Source organism: Schistosoma haematobium, chromosome 1 (genome assembly GCF_000699445.3).
Source record: "Schistosoma haematobium chromosome 1, whole genome shotgun sequence".
In the NCBI taxonomy this organism is placed as follows: Eukaryota; Metazoa; Platyhelminthes; class Trematoda; order Strigeidida; family Schistosomatidae; genus Schistosoma; species Schistosoma haematobium.
In genome coordinates this window covers 89,236,580-89,256,624 of record NC_067196.1, presented here as the reverse complement: position 1 = coordinate 89,256,624, position 20,045 = coordinate 89,236,580, and the positions used below count along the sequence as shown (strand labels likewise).

At 36.3% G+C, this 20,045-nt stretch overlaps 1 protein-coding gene across 1 annotated transcript; it reads left to right on the top strand.

Moving 5' to 3' along the window:
- Positions 1-3,182: 3,182 nt before the first annotated feature.
- Positions 3,183-10,697, top strand: MS3_00000966 (uncharacterized protein). Its single transcript, XM_051208529.1, has 4 exons — positions 3,183-3,387; positions 4,341-4,833; positions 4,886-4,987; positions 9,220-10,697. Exons 2-4 carry the CDS (start codon positions 4,738-4,740, stop codon positions 9,382-9,384), a joined length of 363 nt encoding a protein of 120 aa, XP_051075466.1. The 5' UTR covers positions 3,183-3,387; positions 4,341-4,737; the 3' UTR covers positions 9,385-10,697.
- Positions 10,698-20,045: the final 9,348 nt, after the last annotated feature.

Below are 20,045 nucleotides of genomic sequence, written 5' to 3'. Positions count from 1 at the left end.
CCTCCTCCCAAATCTTTTTGAATAGAGGGTAAAGCATGCTTGTGGTTACTTCGACGTCTGATTTCAGTGCTTCAGTTGGTATGTTGTCGGGTCCTGCTGCTTTCCCGTTCTTGATTTGTCTGACGGCCATTCTAATTTCTTCCGTCGTTGGTGGGTTGACATCTATAGGAAGATCTGTGTGTGCTGCTTCGATGTTCGGTGGATTCATTGGAGCCGGCCTATTCAGGAGTTCCTCGAAGTATTCTACCCATCTGTTTCGCTGTTGTTGAATTTCAGTGATTGGCTTGCCTTCTTTGTCTTTGACCGGCCTCTCTGGTTTACTGTATTTCCCTGATAGTTTCTTCGTTGTATCGTAGAGCTGTTTCATATTTCCTTCTCTAGCAGCTTTTTCTGCCGTCGTTGCTAATTCTTCCACGTATTTCTTCCTGTCGGCTCTAATGCTCCTCTTCACTTGCTTGTTTGCTTCTATGTATTCAGCTTGTGCTTGGACTTTCTCTGCTCGTGTTCGGCTGTTGTTAATTGCTGTCTTCTTGTTCTTCCTTTCTTTGATCTTGTCCAGTGTTTCTATAGAGATCCATTCCTTATGATGGTGTTTCTTTAGGCCCAGAACCTCTTGACACGTTGAAGTCAATGTTTCTTTGATGCCTTTCCAGTTGTCCTCCATGGTAGTTTCTTCTTCCTTCAGTAGATCTTGAAAGGCTTGGAATCTGTTGTTGAGAGCTATCTTGAATTCATTGAGTTTGTCAGTATCTCGAAGGAAGGCTGTATTGAACCTTTGTATTGCTGTTTGTCCACTTGTCCAGTTCTTTTTTAGCTTCAGTTTTAAATTGGCTACAACTAGGTGGTGATCTGAAGCTACGTCAGCTCCTCTCCTGGTTCTCACATCTTCCATTGTCCTTCGGAATTTTTTTGATGCAAATATGGTCTATCTGGTTCTCTGTAGTGTGGTCCGGTGAGATCCATGTAGCCTTGTGTATACGTTTGTGTGGAAATATTGTGCCTCCTATGACCAATTTGTTGAATGCACATAGATTTGCAAATCTTTCTCCATTTTCGTTTCTTTCTCCGAGTCCATGTCGTCCCATAATATCTTCATATCCAGTGTTGTCTATTCCGACCTTGGCATTTAGATCTCCCATCAGAATGGTGAGGTCCTTTCTTGAGCATTTCTCTATGATTGACTGCAGCCGCTCGTAGAATTGATCTTTAATGTCGTCGTTGCTATCATTGGTGGGTGCATAACATTGGATAATATTCATTAAGATCCCCTCCTTCTTTGTTTTGAATGATGCTTTGATGATTCTGGATCCGTGGGATTCCCATCCTACAAGTGCATTTCGTGCTACTTTGGACAGCATTAGAGCAACTCCCTGTGTGTGTGGAGCATTTTCCTCTTCGTGACCGGAGTATAGCAGCATCTCTCCCGTAGCTAGCCTTTTCTGTCCAGCTTGGGTCCAGTGGTAAGATTATAATATTGACGGAAAATATTAAATCTAAACAATGTTTTCAAGACGTATCTTTTCATTTGCCTTTATTGGTTGTTTAAATGAATTAAAGTGACACGCTGCTTCTTACCAAATGTGGAGTTATGTCAGCAAATTGTATAGACAATTCACATTCTACTACTTCTGTAAATTCACATTTGACAAACAATAAACATAGATTAGAAGGATCCGAACTAGTTCTAAATAAAACAACTTATTGACAAATAGTGTTACGATAATGTCAATAATTTTGATTATTTTACTCATTAAAACTTCGATCAACTTAAAGATTTGGAACTCACTGGAATAGCTAAGAATTAGGACTGAAACACTGGAATATATCAAATAAACAGGTTTGGATAGAGTGAGAGAAAACAGTGTCCGTAATTTAAAACCACTCTACTTGTATTACGAGATAAATGTACAGCTGTGTATGAGACCAAATGTCTGGTGTTTGGTCACCAGTGGACGAGCACTGCAAAGGAGTCACATGTCTGTACGGAACAGATACCGAGTGCTTACTGATTTTCAATAGTTATTTAACTACAATAAATCTGTAATGATGGTCATGAAAAAACCTCTGTTTATGAATCCAAGTGTTGTGTTCCTATTCCTTAGCTTTAGAGAAAAACATGATGAGCGGCGGTAGTATACTGCCATTTGATACACATTTTGCTAATAGTATTCAACAGTGCAAATCTCAACCATCACGACCCCTAAACCTCCTTTATCCAATTAGCCGTGAGAGTGAGTTCAAATATGAGAGATAGCAAACTAAATCCAAACTAAGTCACTAGATGGCATGATTGTAATCACAGCGAATCAATAGGACAACATTTATGTTTATGAAATGGATTTGAGAGGTTTGATATCTTTTCGAGTTAGCCGTGATGGAGAATCGTCATCATTTATCCCTTTCTTTCTAAGTGTTAGGGTTGTTTTAGAAGATGTACGATGAAAATGTACAAAACTCCTCTGTAATTCAGTCTAGAACAGCAAAATTGAAGTTTCTCATCAGAGATCAACATTGTCTATGCTCCATCTGGAGTAACAGGCGTAAGTAAGTAAGTGAGTAACCTCATAATCTTTTCCTTGAATTTGATTTATTCATTAAAATATGTAACTATAGAAAATGAAGAAAATTTATTGAAATGAATATTCTTCATTCATAAGATCAACATTTCAACCATATAATAAACATTGAAATACTGTTCATCATTAATAATGAGATGATAATAGATTATTATGAATAATTCTAATTATATCATAGTTCATCTCATTATATACTAATTACATTGTAAAAATACATAAAGAAATAATAATAATAATAAAATGGAATTACATAATGATGATATTAGATTATTTGAAGGGGTAAGTGAAATATTTAGTTTATAATGAGTGTGAATGAACTTGGACAAAGTTTTCTTTCTGTTCTCTTTCTTTTTGTTGTGGTTGTTGTTATTTTTAGTCTTTTGAAATTTTTCCGTTTAAATATTTTTAGACAATAAGATAAATCGGTAATTATTGATACAGAAGTCTTTGACATTGATCCAATTAGTGATTAGACAAATTCTTTTTTGTATCCATTCTACACATTCCACAATATATCAAGGTTACTAATCTATGAAAGAAATCAATGATGAGCATAAATCAAATATATAAATATAAAATTATTATGGAAGTTAATGTGAATAAAGTAAAGTATGATTTGACATTTCATATTATATGTTCGACCATAAAGTAAAGAAAAGAACAGAAAAGACACAGTGAATTGGATGAAATCAACTTGAGGAATTATTGCATATATCTACCATTGTATATCAGAATGTGTAAGAAACAATCAGTAGAATGTCAGTACAAATGGTTGAAGAGATTTTTAATTGTGTCTAATTCATTAAATTTGGTAAGTGTTTTGTTGTCATAAACATCATGCATAGTGTCTAATTATTCTTTATTTATTTCAATGGTTGACATCATGAGTCAGTTGAAGCTAGGCCACCATGGAACACCTGGAAGTACTGGAAGGCCGTTTCGTCCTATTTTGGAACTCCTCAGCAGTGCGCGTCCACGATCGATGTTCGAAACCAGGACCTATCAGTCTCATGCGCGAGTGGTTAACCATTAGACCAATGAGACGCCCGGCATCCAACGGTGTTAGTGTCTAACTTCAACTAATCGACGAAATTGAGCGACACATCCACCGCTGTCATCAGTGAGTAACAATCTCAGAACAGATCTGGTTGAACCCCACTGGTCAGTGCTTCTCACTAGAACTTTATTACTTCGATTACTGTTTATTTCGCTGATGCAATGAGAAGACAAAGTTTATCAGAATTATGTGATGATCTATTTGCGCAATACACTTCGAACACTCTGATCAAACATGGTCAAATAAGATTACGGGATAGATAGACATTATCCTCCATTGCGAAACATTTGACTGAGACTGGTCATAGGGATAGCATCTAACCATCTTTTGTAGTGTTGTACAAAAGCCTTGAAGGAGGTATACTAGGGTTCATTGAAGCCTTCATTACACGGAAACTGAAACACTCTCTATGCATTCGAAGACAATGTGTCCTTAACACTTAACACCTCCCCTCGTAATACTGATTTATTATCCGAAGTGGTAATCACATTGTTTTGGTTTACCTTAATATTTTTTTCTGTATTACGGCTTACCTTTAACCTGTCTAGTTGACCTTTTAATTTTCACATGAAAATGTCTTAACAAGTACATTATGTGTGATCAGTTTTTTATTCGAAATGTCTTACGTCTTCTCATTGTATGATCGAAATTTATCAAAGGGACTAATTGTTTTAAATACTATTTATTTCTTTGTATTTTTTTCTCAGGTATTTGGTACATGTTTAATTGTTATGGGCAGTTATGTACATCTATTTCTGAGTACATTTTTACGTAATATGCCAGTTCATATGTTATCATTGACATTTATCATGATGGCACTTGGATGTCTTCTGTTCTCACTTGGTAGTATTGGTATATTATTCGTTTTAACTGGACGTCGAAGAATTAATGCACTTGTAAAGTTGAATGCTGTTGTGAACTAATACTAATTTTGTTATTTATTTATGATTACAGTATACAGTACTGTTGATAGTGGCTGCATCAATCAGTATCATTGTTATTGTAACGACATCCATTTTGCGTAAAAGGTAATGGTTTTAATCAAGTAAATGTTTCCTACTCATATTATAAACATTTGTTTAATACGGTTTGTTCAATACTTAGATGGGTATGATGTTTCGAGATATCATCAAATATTCTATCAACCAGTATACTAGGAAAAATAGTTATGCAGCATTTGTGAACACAATACAATTGCAGGTAAATTACACTTGAAAAGAAACTGTTTTGTAATTCATGTGTTTTTCAAAAGCATAAATGTTGTGGTGCAAATTCAGTCATGGATTATACTGTGAGTAATCTCTCAGTACCAGTTTCATGTTATCCTGACAAAGCCATAATACCGCATAAAAAAGTAAGTGCTGATTAACAGTTTTGTAATTCAGATTCAGATTTGTGTAGTAAGGACAGAAGTCCTACGGCCTATGTTGTTCCTTTTCTAGTATGTTTCTGTGAGCGTCCAGTCTTTTCTTCAGTGTGCCGATTGAAGGTGCGGACACCACTGCTTCGGGCAGCAGTTTCCATGTATTGATGACTTTTATACAGGGGCTTGCAGCATGAACGCAGTCCTCAAGCTTACTTCTCACTAAGGATGTGCATACTGTGGTGAACATGATTGTATCTAACTTAGTGAATATCTGTTTTAAAGCCCAGAGGGTTCGAAACCCCTTAGCGATGGGCTGTCGTCTTAAGATCATGACTCAATTTCACCCCAAGATCCTTATGAGACCGGACCACGGGTAATGGCATTTCCCATATATTGTACCTATTAACCCTTGAATCCCCAAAGTGCATGTAGACACACTTTGCTGTATTGATGGGCATCAGCCACTCTTTAAACCAGTTAATCATATTATTTAAGTCTGCCTGAAGAGCACATGCGTCTGTGTCTCCAGTTATTACTCGCCAGATCTTTACATCGTCCGTGTATAGTAACATTTGAAAATGTACTATGCTTAGAAGATCATTAACATACATTATAAAAAGTAAAGAACCTAGGACGGAACCTTAAGTTACCCCTTTAAGTACTGGTCTCCAGATGGAGCACTTAGAACTTATTCTTACTTTCTGTCTACAACCTATTAGGAAATCCCTAATCCATTTTAAAAGAGGTCCGGCAATACCAAGGTTTTCCAACTTCAATAGTAGTCTATTAGTTGGCACCTTGTCAAAAGCCTTATTGAAGTCTGTGTAGACAACATTCACTGAGTTTCCGTTGTCTAGCACCTTTATCCAAAACCCCCTTGCTATGAGGAGGTCCGTTGTACAAGATAGACCCTTTCTAAAACCATGTTGTTCTATGTTTAGCAAGTCATTGGTTTCCATAAATGCCATTATAGTCCGTTTGCCTATTCTTTCCAGTATTTTAATTACAACACTGGTGAGGCTTACGGGTCTGTAATTCGATGGAATTTGTCGTGGACCTTTTTTATGTATGGGAGTGACGATTGCGCCCTTCCAGTCCATAGGTAACACACCTTGGTCAAGTGACATATTGAATATCACAGTTAGCGGGGCCGCGATATATTGTGCAATATATCTCAAGATTTTGGGGTGTAGTTCATCTGGTCCTGTTGACTTTTCCACGTTTAAAGTGCTAAGAGCCTTAAGCACACGGTGAGCAGGTGATTTGCTGACCCTGTATTTTGGTCTGGTTCTTTGTCTAGAGGAGGTTCCTGAGTGAAAACTGCACCAAAATAGTCAGCCATAGCCTCTGCTTTTATCTGATCTTCCTCCATCATTTCAGATCCACTCCCTTCTTTAATTAGGTTGGGAATCCAATGATGCATCCTTGTTCTGTAGTTTATGTACGAGAATATTCTTTAGGGCTGCTTGAGTGCAGGTTGTACCAACTGCATTCCATATTTTCTTTGAGCTTCCTGAATTTTTGTTATACGAATGTTTCTTACCAATCTGTAGCGTTCCATCGTACATGCTGTGCCAAGGCGGATGGCAACATTCCAACATCTCTTCTTTTGTCTTAGCAAACGTCGAATATTCTGGCCTATCCAAGGATGGCCGTGCTTCTTCTTCTTTGGAACTGTTCAGGGTATGTATGGTTGAGTTACCCCATTGTATAACTGCCTGAAAAGAGTCCGTATCCTCCTGAATTGGTAACTTCTTATTTGTACAGCAAAACATACAAAGCCAATGCGAGTTAGGCTTCGAGCATATTTTGTATGACTTAGGACTTAGACGTGTGCACATCTTATGGTACCACTTTTTACATTAATCACACTGCATTTCTTCCTAAACGGGAAACAAGCAGTTTGGTTATCCACATTTATATGTCTTACTAACCATTCTAATTTGATTAAAAATGTTTAAAACACAATATGATCACAGTGTGAACACGAGTGTCAGTCAATGAGTAAAAAAAGGTACCACAGGACAAAGTTTAGCAAAAATTTCAAACCTTAACCAAAGTACTTTTGGTTAAAGTAGACCAAGAATGCTTTTGGGTGCAATAAGTACACAAAGCAAGGATAATCACGACAAGTGCGAAAATCACTGCCGTTTTTTTCACCTAACAATTTGTGTGTTAATGGGGAATACTTCCCTGTAAAACATTGATGGGCGTTTTGCGTGTCCCTTCATGAATGAAGTGAACATGTGCATAAAAAACTGCACAGCCAACTATGTATTGTTTCATAACTTTTAAAACATGATAATTGCCATTGTAATAAGCATTTAGCATAAACTGACCGGATTAACTTTAGGATGCTCAATGCTGAATTTATACAAATATTTATGGTAGCGTAAAGTTACAGGAGGAAATGACTGAAAGGAAATATTTCGTTCTTTCTCACTTTTCTGAGATGTCTGAATAGGCATTTTCGATTAGGTTTCATTTCTTCCCTTCTATAAATCTTCTTTGCAGTAAAGTCAAAAGAATCGATAGTCCGTGATACATAAATCCGTATGAAACTTACAATTTATAGTAAATTTCTTTCGGGTAAAAGGAACAGTCTAGCATTTTTGCGTGCATGAATACACTTAGCGGTTCCTTTGAAACACATTTATTCACAACAAACTACATGTCAGCCATATGTGATAACACGATGCGGTTTGTATTTGTACTTGCTGAGATGTCCTAATTACTAAAATTGTGTCGTGTTAGTCTATTGTTTATGGTGATATTACATTACAATTTTGATCATTCTTCATTTTATCTACACGAACATGGGACTCCACATCACACTTGGTCTTTGGAGAGAATCGATCTGATTTTCTAAATAAAAATAGAAGGTACATGTAGAGATGGGTTTATGTTTTGTTCCGATGTGAAATATCAACTTCGTATTGCTACTACTGACTTACCCTGTAAAATTTTCCAATTCTACTGGATTATTAGGCGCTTTTGTGTGACTTATGTGTTGCTTGGCATGAGACAAGACCTCACAGGAAGCCGTTTCGATTTTGAAGCGCATCACAATCGAACAAACCTAATCTGTGGACACAATTTTGTATTGATATGAACGGGATCTCATCTTTGATGTTCACTATCTTATAGAGAGCCTTAATTTTGTTTGTTCTTAACATCCTTTGTATTTCTTCTGTCGTAGATTGACGGTAAGGTAAAACTGCAATACTAACTCAATATCTTTCACTGGGGTTGTTACTTTAGGAAGGATGGTTATGTTTGAATGTGTTTTCAGTAATATCCTGTAACAATTATTAGATCGAGGATGTTAGTACTAGAAATATTCTGCATTGTTTCCTTTGTACTATTGACAGTTATGTTATTTATACTTTGGTTATTGATTTGCTCTAAAGAAGTGACTTACATTAAGTCACGGTACTTCAGAAATACGGTTTCCTACTCACTGGGATATCACAATTAGTATACTGATTATCAAGTTTCTAATCAATACTCAATTTATTTGAAACTGTCAAGTCCGATGTTGGGACCAAAGTATTATAATTAGATCGACATGGATTTCATTTGAACTTGAAAGAACTCTTCTGACTTGAACTAGTGATGTGGAAACCGAAAGTCATGATAGGATTAGAACTAAAACTTGAATTGACTGGAGGTACGGAATGAAGATGAGCACTTCTGTCGAATGGTTTATTTGTGCATCCAAACCTGAAAGATCTCTTCCTAACAGACACACTCAGTGATACATAAGTTTACATGTATTGTTATTGGTAAACGGAATGTATGTTGAATTGATGTACAAAGAAGTGTAAGATCAAAAGGGTGTTGAAATCAGGAAAACGATACCCTAATTACAAATAAAAATAATATATTTGCAATATCCCAATGAGTAGAAAATTAGATTTTCTGACGTTTCGTGACTTAGTGTCAGTCACTTCTTCAGAGAATAAATAATATAATTGGTTTAAATGGACGGATACCTGACTACAATCACCTATTCCTAACAATAAAACTTTGTCGAAACATGTATCTAAATATTGATGGAGATGTGTTGGATGGTGTGAACCCTTTAGAATTGTCTCCTTAGATGTGTTCATTCAATTTGTTGGACTTTACATACTCATTATAAACTTCTATGAAAATGTTAATCAAATAAGGAGAATATGTATGTATATATGTAGTTTTAACATTTTTATTTTCTTCAGGGTTGTGCGAAAATGCTTAACGCGATCGTCCAATGTCATTTAACTTACATCACTTCATTACTGGTCGTGTTTTTACCGATGGGAATAGCCTCAATGGTTTGTGGTATACTTATGCTACACAAAGTGAAATTTGTCCCATGGAAAACAAGATTTGCTCATTGTTGATAGCTTCAATAATATCGTTTAATTGATAATTTGACATTTATACTATTGTAATGAACCGACAATGAGAATGTAACATTGTTTGAGCATCTTCGATGTAACTGTGAAACACTGTCAGTTGGTTTTGTCGATATCATTTTACATTTGTGGCAACTCTTATACAATCAAATTCGATTGTCGTTAAATTTTGTTAAGCGCTTTCATTAGCTTAACTAACAGACAATGTTATTCGAACAGTAACAATTCGTTTATTTCTTTGTACTATTATGACCAGTATCTTGTCTGTATAAACGAGTGCGCTTGTTCACATGATAGCCATGCATATACTTCTCTGGCTAAAATGTTGATGGCTCAAATATTGCTCGATGAATCATTCTGTTCCCCATGTCCTCGAATCCTATTATTAGCCTTTGAATTGCCTAGCTGGGCCTTATTCAATTTGACTATAATTCACCTCTGTATTTGCTCGCATACACACATTCGCCTTTCTGCTTTAAATTCACTCGATGATCTTGTAGCTTTGTGATCTGTGCTATCCGCTAATAAACGGTATTCGCCGCTTCTTATTGCCTTCTGACTTCAGACACCGTTGACATTTACACAATAACGGTTATCAAGGTGATTGATTAACGAAGATATGCCACTTCATATTCTTCATATTCCGGTATTCATTAGAAATTCTTCTAGGCAAAAACCATAAACAGATCCAGCTTTTGTATAAATTTAGAATTCTCTGTGATCGTTACGGATTATAACTGAACAGATGGTTTTATTATCATTCTATTTGATACAATGATTGGAGATATTAGAGTTCGTTATCCACTTATCACTATCTACGTTAGACTAATTTTTCAATGGTTTTCTGTACAGTAAGAGTAAATGAAAAATGTTTATTATTTCTGTTATTAAATAAAAGAGGCAGGAAGTATGGCCACATTACCTAGCCTTACTTTGTCTTGGATTTCTGTATGCAACTCATTAAAAATCCTGAAATTTGATTCATTAGTTCCAGTATAAGGGTTGTGTCACTTTGAATAAACGTTTTTCTTTTTCATTCTCTTCTAAACAATAGAAAATGATAACTCAATAGATGTTAGAAAATGAAACACATTTTTCCGAACCCTCTTACACTCTCTTCGTATTTGTACTATAAAGAACTAAATACATGACAAATGCAGTATTTGCAATACCGTATTGATGGCACTTATGTCTATTATCACCGTCTTGTTTACAATAACGTTTCATAACCCAATAATAATACCATCTGTTTTTCCGTGATTTGTGGAAACTCATAATTAATGTCATTTACTCATACACATTCAGTAATATATCGTTTTATTAACCAGTTTCATTTTGCTCAGTTAAATGTTTTTGGATTCTGTATTAGTGAATAATTTGTATCAATTTCTGGTGTTATAATGTGTCATTATGTCAATCAATGTTGAAAGACTTCATCTGGCTGATGTACAAGTAACCCGCTCAGTTTTTTTGTTTTGATCGTATATAGTTATAATAAATTAGAATGAGACAGTAGTTTAGTGTTAAATAGTCCCCGGTGCCTTCCAGATGATATCAGCTCATAGAGATTATCTTCAAAAATATTTTGAATAGAACTTAGCTTCTGATATGTTAGAGTTTGAGAAGATAGGTACATGGTTCAAATTTTAATGCGAGTATCGTCGTAAAGATATAGGTACATCTAGTTGATAAATCTCTAATTGAACAAAATGTAGGCCATGCTAGCTACAATCCAATCTTACTGTTTCAATGTATTATGTTCTTATGTTCTAAACTCAAAGAGCAACTCATTAAGAAAATGTAAAAGCATAAGAATACAGAAAATTGTCTGTAGGATAAAATATGAATTTCGTCTTTTTGTGTTTCATTGTAAAATCCTATGATAAGTTTTAGCTCAACAAGTTGCAAATAGTTTAAATTATACATTATTGATTCCATTACTACTTACAGTTCAATAATACTGAGGGAGCATCAGACGATATTCATATTGTTTCCTTCTCATATGGACTGTATGAGGATGTGGTTAGGATAATTAAGCGAACACCAACTATAAATTTTTAAGAGTCAATAAAACCAGCATAATTATCAAAAACCTGTAACGGTGTTTGTTGTAGGCAGTCGCTTAACATGTTAATTTGAACAATGAATTCACTGCTATTAAATGAACAATGTACTTTCATATTTTGCTAATAATCACGAGGTTGTGAACAATAAAAATAAGACATTTGCTTGATGTTTAAACATGCACTATTTAGAAAGTTTGTAACTTAGTGGACATTTCTAAACTCATCAATTTACTCGTACTGATCGCTCTCAATTAAATATATACTTTGAAATAAAGTAGAAAGTGATCGAAATGACGAGCATAATAGATCCGATGAACCAAACGATTTGACGAAATAAGATCACTAATGGAACAATAGAATAAGCACAGACCACTAAGTAAGTGAATAAGAATGAATGTATTTGAGGTGGTAATGGTCTCTTAACAAACGATCATTGAAGCTGAATATACAGTAACTGAGAAGACTTACATTTAGCATCTAACACCTAGAGGGGGTCAGAGATGGTGAACGCGGAAGACTTAATCGGTATGGCATGGCTTAACCATGCAGGTGTGGTCACTCTATGTAACTTTTCACCCTTTATATTCAATATGTTATCCCATCCTTAGTCCAAACGTCTTCTTCAGAAGTATTAAACATCATACTGCTGACTGTCACGATTGAACAGGTTAATTTTAATAATTATGTGACTTTTGCTTAAGATCTGATAGATTAATAGTCACAAAGTTGTGGAATAAGTCTATTATTTTGATAGTCAAGATAAATACACTTAATATCGACCTAAACAACACTTTTACACATTTAAAGCAGATACTATTGGTTCACACACCTTTAAAATATATATGTTAATAGAATTTGCATATGAATGTTCTCAGATGTGTGTATGAAACATGGATACAGTAAAATAGGATATTCTCTAAGGATTTCGGCTGAAGACATACAAATGGAAAGAAAATGATAAGAATGAAAATATAGGATTATGGTTCTGTCCGGTATCAGTATGTTCATTTTTATTACTATTATAACTGACCTAATGTGGTGTTTGAATGAACTAATGATACCTTTGTATTTGTTGAATGCTTGATTTCGAATTCTAAATACAGTAAGTTCGTTTGTGCTTATCTAGTACTTCTTGGTTCAATTGCGTTATTTCTGGGACTCTTAGTTCGTACTATAATTCAATTGATTCAAAACACCAAATTGGCGTCGCGAGCAGGATCCTGTGATGGAACGGTTGGATATACATTCAGATTTTGATGCTTTTGAGGAATACTTGGAAAGGTTCGAAATCTGGGATATGACCAAAAAAGATGATGAGGATGTTAATATTGTAGCACATTTCCTCACATTAATCGGAAAAGAATCATATGGCCTATTAAAAACTCTGGCTTTACCAGAAAAGCCCATTTCGCTTTTTTATACAACTCTTAAGGATTTACTGCTAGACTATCTTAATTATACAAATTTCGAATGCGGTAAAGGAGGAAGATTTCGTAAAATGATTCATGAGGATATAGAAAATTCCACTACATTACTACGTCATTCCAACCCATTGCATACTCAAGGTTATGCAGATAATTCATTGAGTTTGGATGCAGTTCACGAGGATGGGCACAAGTTTGGTGAATGTTTGTCCTGTGGCAAGTTCCACTCTTTTAATTCATATAAATTTCGTAATTCTAAGTGCTTTAAATGTGGTGATATTGGACATATTCAGTCAGTCTCTAATACTAATGTTCATATTATTGCAACTAATATTAAGTCTTGTAATTCTGATACTACTGAGTCGAGTATTCATGATGATCATTTATCTTTATCAACGATTTAAAAAGACAGTGTAGAGTCATATGGCAAATCCGCCTGTAGCTCTTCTGGAGTTACTGCCGGTCCCGAACCCGGGTAGAGGAGTAGGGGGTTGGGCATAGGGTTAGCGTCCCCATCCCGTAGAAAACTAACTCGCTAAAAAAACGCTTACCAGAAAAAATTATTCAAACCATTTTAACTCTGCCCTGAAAGTTAGGTCTTCATTTAGAAGAATTATGACGCTTCATGGTGAAAGCCGAGATCCTTCGGAAGCCACGAGGACGATACACCTTCTAACAACCACAGCAAAAATTTCTATAGGTACATGGAACGTTCGAACAATGTGGGAAACCGGGAAGACCACTCAAATAGCAATGGAAATGAGGAGATACAACTTGGCAGTACTGGGAATCAGCGAAACCCATTGGACCCAAGCTGGACAGAAAAGGCTAAATACGGGAGAGATGCTGCTATACTCTGGTCACGAAGTAGAAAATGCTCCACACACTCAGGGAGTTGCTCTAATGCTGTCCAAAGTAGCACGAAATGCACTCGTAGGATGGGAATCTCACGGATCCAGAATCATCAAAGCATCATTCAAAACAAAGAAGGAGGGGATCACAATGAATATTATTCAATGTTATGCACCCACCAATGATAGCAACGACGATATTAAAGATCAATTCTACGAGCGGCTGCAGTCAATCATATAGAAGTGCCGAAGAAAGGACCTCACCATTCTGATGGGAGATCTAAATGCCAAAGTCGGAATAGACAACACCGGATATGAAGATATCATGGGACGACATGGACTGGGTGAGAGAAACGAAAATGAAGAAAGATTTGCAAATCTGTGTGCATTCAACAAATTGGTCATAGGAGGCACAATATTTCCACACAATTGTATACACAAGGCTACATGCATCACATCGGACTACACCACAGAGAACCAGATAGATCATATCTGCATCAATAAAAAATTCAGCTCGTACAGTAGAACTGCCTTGGCGTTTGTATTGAAGATTCTGACTTTCATATTGGTTGAAATTTGTTTCGAGTTCCATATGTTCCTCAACTGTAGGAATGCGGCCCTTGATTTACCGATCCTCGCCTTTACGTCTGCATCTGAACCTCCTTTTTCATTGATGATGCTTCCCAGGTATGTGAAGGATTCCACATTTTCCAGACTTTCGCCATCAAGAATCATTGGATTGCTGTTCTTCGTTTTGAATTTGAGGATCCTGGTTTTCCCTTTGTGTATGCTGAGGCCTACTGATGCAGAGACTGCTGCTACACTGGTTGTCTTTATCTGCATTTGTTCATGTGTATGCAATAGGAGGGCTAGGTCATCTTCGAAGTCCAAATCATCTAATTGATTCTGAGCTGTCCACTGTATGCCGCGTTTTCCCTCAGAAGTTGAGGTCTTCATAATTCAGTCAACCACCAGAAGAAAGAGGAAGGGAGAGTGTAGACAACTTTGTCTGACTCCGGTGCATACTTGGAATACATCTGGTGATTCAATGGCATTTATACCCAGATGCACAGAACGAATACTTATTTGAAGTCAAGGTATTTTTATTCTCAATTAAACGACGCAATGAAGCAATAAGTCTCTGATCATGATCTACTTTATCAGAACCATTAACTGTGAGATCATCTTGATAAACTTCAACACCTTCAATATCACTGACTACCTTATTTATCACTTCCTGAAATATAGTTGAAGAACAATTTAGACCAAATTAAAGTTATATTTGAACAGACGAAAAATGAGTCTTCATTGTCGTCAAAATAGGTGAAGATTGATCCAAAAGGTTTTGAAGATAAGCATCTTTTAAATGGGCTTTCAAGAGCACTTTAGAACCCTGAAGTCGATTTAGAATATCTTCGGCCTCTACCGTCATGCAGGTTTATTACAACCAACGGGAGTTCAGTGTTTGTCAACAATCAACCCATATTCTCTGGGTCTTGCCATCCGACTTTAATGGAGTAACAATAGGAGTACCCCATGCTGAAGACTGAACTGGTTCAATTTACGTTTCGCACACAAATCTTTCAATGTCGTATATACTGTTTCTCCAAGACCATAAAGAAATAATCATCATCTAATTACGGATAGGCCACCCTGTACTTCACGTTCTATAAGCCGAGTTCTCATCCCTCCACTGCAGCTTTAAAACGTTCACGTGAAACATCGGTAGCTTCTTTAAAGACCAATGAAAGTGACTCTACTTTAATCATGTTCATATTTTCAAACCCAGTATTGTCGGTCATGTTTCACCAACTATGAATCCACAAGGCATGTATGAAGTGTCATCTGCAATTAGCAACTCACAGCAGTTTGTGCCCGATGATCCGTAATGCTAGAATTTCGGTGTGTCTTGAATAAAGTAATGAATTCTATACTGCCTGTGTTAACAACAAAGACGTAGAATGAACCAAGAGAGGTGTACAACCGATCCTGCATATGGAAATTAACTTTCGAAATCTAGATAAAGATTGATGATCATTAGAAACACTAGTGGCAAGATGGACAATAGCTTTGCAGATCAGCTTGAGGTGTCCAGTTTTACCGCAGTTCAAGCATTTAACATAACGAGGTGCGCATGAATTATGTGAGTAACATTTACCACAGGATGAGCATTTATCAAAACTCTCCTCACTTCTGTAACCTGATCTGCAATTCTTTTTTGAGTTGTTTTTCATATTTCCACAAAAATAGGAACCATTATTAGACAAATGCGAGCTTGAGTGATATTTAGAAAGTAGCTTACTACGACGACCAGGAAAAGTGACGAAAAATTTCACTTACTGGAAACCAGGCTCACTCACCATGTAGCGATAGATAATGCCCCAAATTACATACGTGTGTAAGTCCTCAACATTTGCGCTGGCCCCGGTTATTTTACTTAACACACCTAGTTGAAGATGTTTCGTCAAGCATCCACACCACATCACGGATAAGTATACTATGCTAGGTATCCCCAAAATCTACCAGCAAGTTTAGGTATATAGAATAGAATAATGAATGGTAGCTTTTGGGATCCGAACTGCCAATATTCTGTTTGAACGCAGGACTGAAGAACCAAAATATATTCCATTTGACAGACTACGTTCTTCTGTATAGCGTACAGAGCGTTTTGGAGATACTCGTATTAAGTTATATCAAAACACAAACTCTATGCTGAATTTAAACGGTTCTAATTTGGTAAATAGAACAAATGATATCGAAAGTACAAAATATCTTCAACGGTACAGCCTGTGCTATACAGCCAAAAGTTTCTCTAACACAAAGTAGCGTGCCAAACAACAAAGAAACAGTTAGTACAAAAGAACTCAAGACCTGAGAATCAATAAAAATATTCCCAACAAGATGGGATCAGATATCTATCTCCATGGGTTCCAGCAGTCTTCCCAAGCAGACAGTCAAGGGTTGTCACACAATGAACCACGCCGTTACCTTGATCTTAGTCAGACACAACCTAACTGTCAACAGACCGGCAACATGCAATAGAAAACTAAGTGACAAAAGGTAAGTCTTCAATCAAAATCACATAATAAGAGCTCAGACGAGGAAGACTGAAGAACATAAAGTGTGGTCAAAAGAGATCTGAACAATGGTCAAAATACATGGCAGGGGAAAGGAAAAAGTAAATGACAGTACTATCCAACAAAAATGTTTTAGAGGGATTTTCAGCGTTCCCTTTCCGCTGCACCCGGTTTATCAATTACTATCTCCTACATTCACAGCCACTTTTGGATAGAACTTGTTCAAATGTTGTATTCTGTTTTATAGTACGATGTGGTCTGTTTGTTTGGCATATAAACCCAGCTTGTTTGAAATAAGCGAGCCATATCGCAGAGGCTGAGATTGGTCTCTGGATTTAACTGGTAGGGCTAGGCAGGAAGCAGAACCGTTCAAGACTCTAGACTGCTCATACGGGTTTCATTGGTCCCTGGTCCGGTCGATAAATTACTGTTCTCTAACTGGCGGTATCATTACGTTGTACACTAATAAATCATAGGGCACAAATCATAACAAATGGCGAGGGGTGAATAAAATTCTGAGCCCTCAAGCTTCAAACTAAAGAATCAATGTCAGCCTATAATTGGACAAAATTCAGGGTGATTATTTCGAACCATATGCATACAGAATTGTCGTCGGTGTCCTTGAATGACATTGTTTATTAATTGGTCATACAGTATTTTCCATTAATGTTCTGATTCATACAGAAAGAGAAAAATGGCTATCTCTTCCGGTCAATTACAAGTGCTAATTCAGCGACAACAATAGCGTTTTAAAAAGAGCCAGTTGGACTTTATAGACAATTTACGCACATGGCTACTAAATCATCCATGCTTTGGAGATGTGACGGAAGTCAATGAATAACTGCAGAATAGATAAAAGTGTCGATGGAAGCCCCCAATAATCCTTAATAAATAGTAATTCAAACGAAGCAGTAGCAGTCATCCATGAACCTTCCAGTGGTCCAGGAATGTCCACTTTAGAGCCAAGCCATGTAGTGAGTTCAAATCCCATTATTCCCGAGAAAGAATGTACAAAAAGCGACTTTTCCAGCTCACAAAATGACTATGTCCTGCTAAATGTTCGTGGAATTGTTGCAGTAACCGCGCACGAACAAACAGAAAATAAATCGAGCAGTATAATGAATGCGGTTGCTCCACATGAAACTCATCATTCTGTGACAAACGTTTCTGATGGATCTAATTATCGGGATTCTCTTCTTTTATCAGATATGAGCTATCTTAATGATTCATACGTTCCTGATGAAACTTTTTAATAAAAATATGAAAAATATGTCGGGTGCATCAAATGATGGTCAGAAGCCTCATATAATTTTGATAGATGCTGATTACCCTAATGATCCACTGTCTACTAATGAGGTTTTCAATAAATTTCATGACGATACGTCGAAACAATCAAACTCTGATGACCTCTAATCAGATAGCATTTATCCTGACTATCTGGACAATCCTTTGTTCAATGAGACAAATATGTCTTGAATAAAGTCAAATTAATTGTAACATGGAGTCATAAGGATCCAACATTATTTCGTGGGGGAGGATAAACTCGGAAAATTTTATAATAATAATAATAATAATGTATTCTCAACTGACATTTTATTACATCAGGCATGTCAGTTTACAGCTAATATCAAATCATTACAGCAGGTACAATTATCTTTGTTGCAAATTACTCAGCTGGATTGATATTTTATAAGACATAAATGTAGATAGTTTTAGTAATACCTGTATTGTCAATATCACAGTTGGCTGGCTTTATCAAGGTTGCGTTGTGACGTGCAACTGGTGGTCGACAATAGATCCATATGAAGTTGAGGACTTTCAGATACCGCGACCTTATATCCCTCTGGAGTATCTCAGGCTTTTATGTTGGTGTAGGACGAAGTCTCCCGTTCCATATCTGTTATCGGTGTATAATATTTGAAAGTAGGTGAATTATCGTATGAACCAGAAACCCCAGAATTAACGCAATAGAATCAAGAATTACGACACAAGCACGAACGAATGTATTGTATTTAGAATTCGAAATCAATCATTCAACAAGTACAATGTTATCACTAGTCCATTCAAACACCACACAGTGGCATATCTCTAGGGGACTAAAAATGGTGTAAGAAAATGAAAGAACGAGAAGCATGGCTGACAACGTTCATGGAAGAATAGTCAAAGTATGACTACTCAGTCTAATTCTTTTTATCAAGGTACTTATTGATCAAGATCATGATAATATGTTAAAGGAAATAAGTGTAAACAAGGTAAGAGTGGATAAAGAACCGTATAAATGGAGGTGGTTCAGAAAGAAGCTGAGAGTATGTGATTATGTGTAGTTATGAAATATAGTGCTGAAAACAGTATTCTGATACACAAATGGCTGCCTCCCTTTTTTGTCGAAGCTATTTGAGTCCATTTTTTTAGATTTTATAGGGTGTTGATCAAGATTGGTTTTTGGAGAATTGTCTCGTTTGTTATAATATGATTACTCGGTAGAAATTGAAACCAATTCAGCGTTCTAAACACGATTTGAAGAGGTATTTTGCATAATAAATCAGCATCAATACCATTGGTTCGTGGCATTCCACTAGACCATAAGGAGACGTAATTAAACAAAATGTTTTGCCTTACAGACATGAGAGGATTGAAGTTATCTTCCTAACATCATGTTTACTGGCGACTAACGTCACCCTCCATCAACAGCGGTACGTCTGAACTATGCGTTACGGAAACACGGTATCTAATATATATTGTTTGAATATCGTTGAATCCTAGTTTGTAATTCATAAGCAGCATTGGAATTAACGCTTAAAGTGAGATGGGTCGACAGCCAATAGAACGAGCCCGGTAAAGCCCTTATTCTACAGATATTAACAATTCTGTTATTACCTATACCCCCTGCTCTGCTACTCCTTTTGAATCTGATAATATTGGGAGTCATCTTACAACACACCTGCTGCTGGGTGACTCTGTCGCTAATTTAATAATGAGTTCCACCTCAAGATCAAAATGTATCGTTAATATTAGGAGTGAATCAGACACTATCTTTAAGCAACTAAACGGCATGCGTCCTAAGTTTGAGTCACTTACTAGCTCTTTATCAAAGCATGATGATCTGACACAAGAAATAAAGACACTATCACCCGTTAAACTGCTCTAGTCGAAAGATATCGTTCCTGCAAAACTTGATGAAATTATAAATGCAGAATCTGTTATCGATTTTATCACTAACGAAGTTAC

What these genes read in the sequence shown, in the direction of transcription:
- MS3_00000966 (XM_051208529.1), top strand. Translation starts at nt 4,738, where the DNA reads ATGGGTATGATGTTTCGAGATATCATCAAATATTCTATCAACCAGTAT. An exon ending in TGAACACAATACAATTGCAG is followed by an intron (nt 4,834 to 4,885) that starts GTAAATTACACT and finishes GTTTTTCAAAAG; the next exon opens with CATAAATGTTGTGGTGCAAA. An exon ending in CCATAATACCGCATAAAAAA is followed by an intron (nt 4,988 to 9,219) that starts GTAAGTGCTGAT and finishes TATTTTCTTCAG; the next exon opens with GGTTGTGCGAAAATGCTTAA.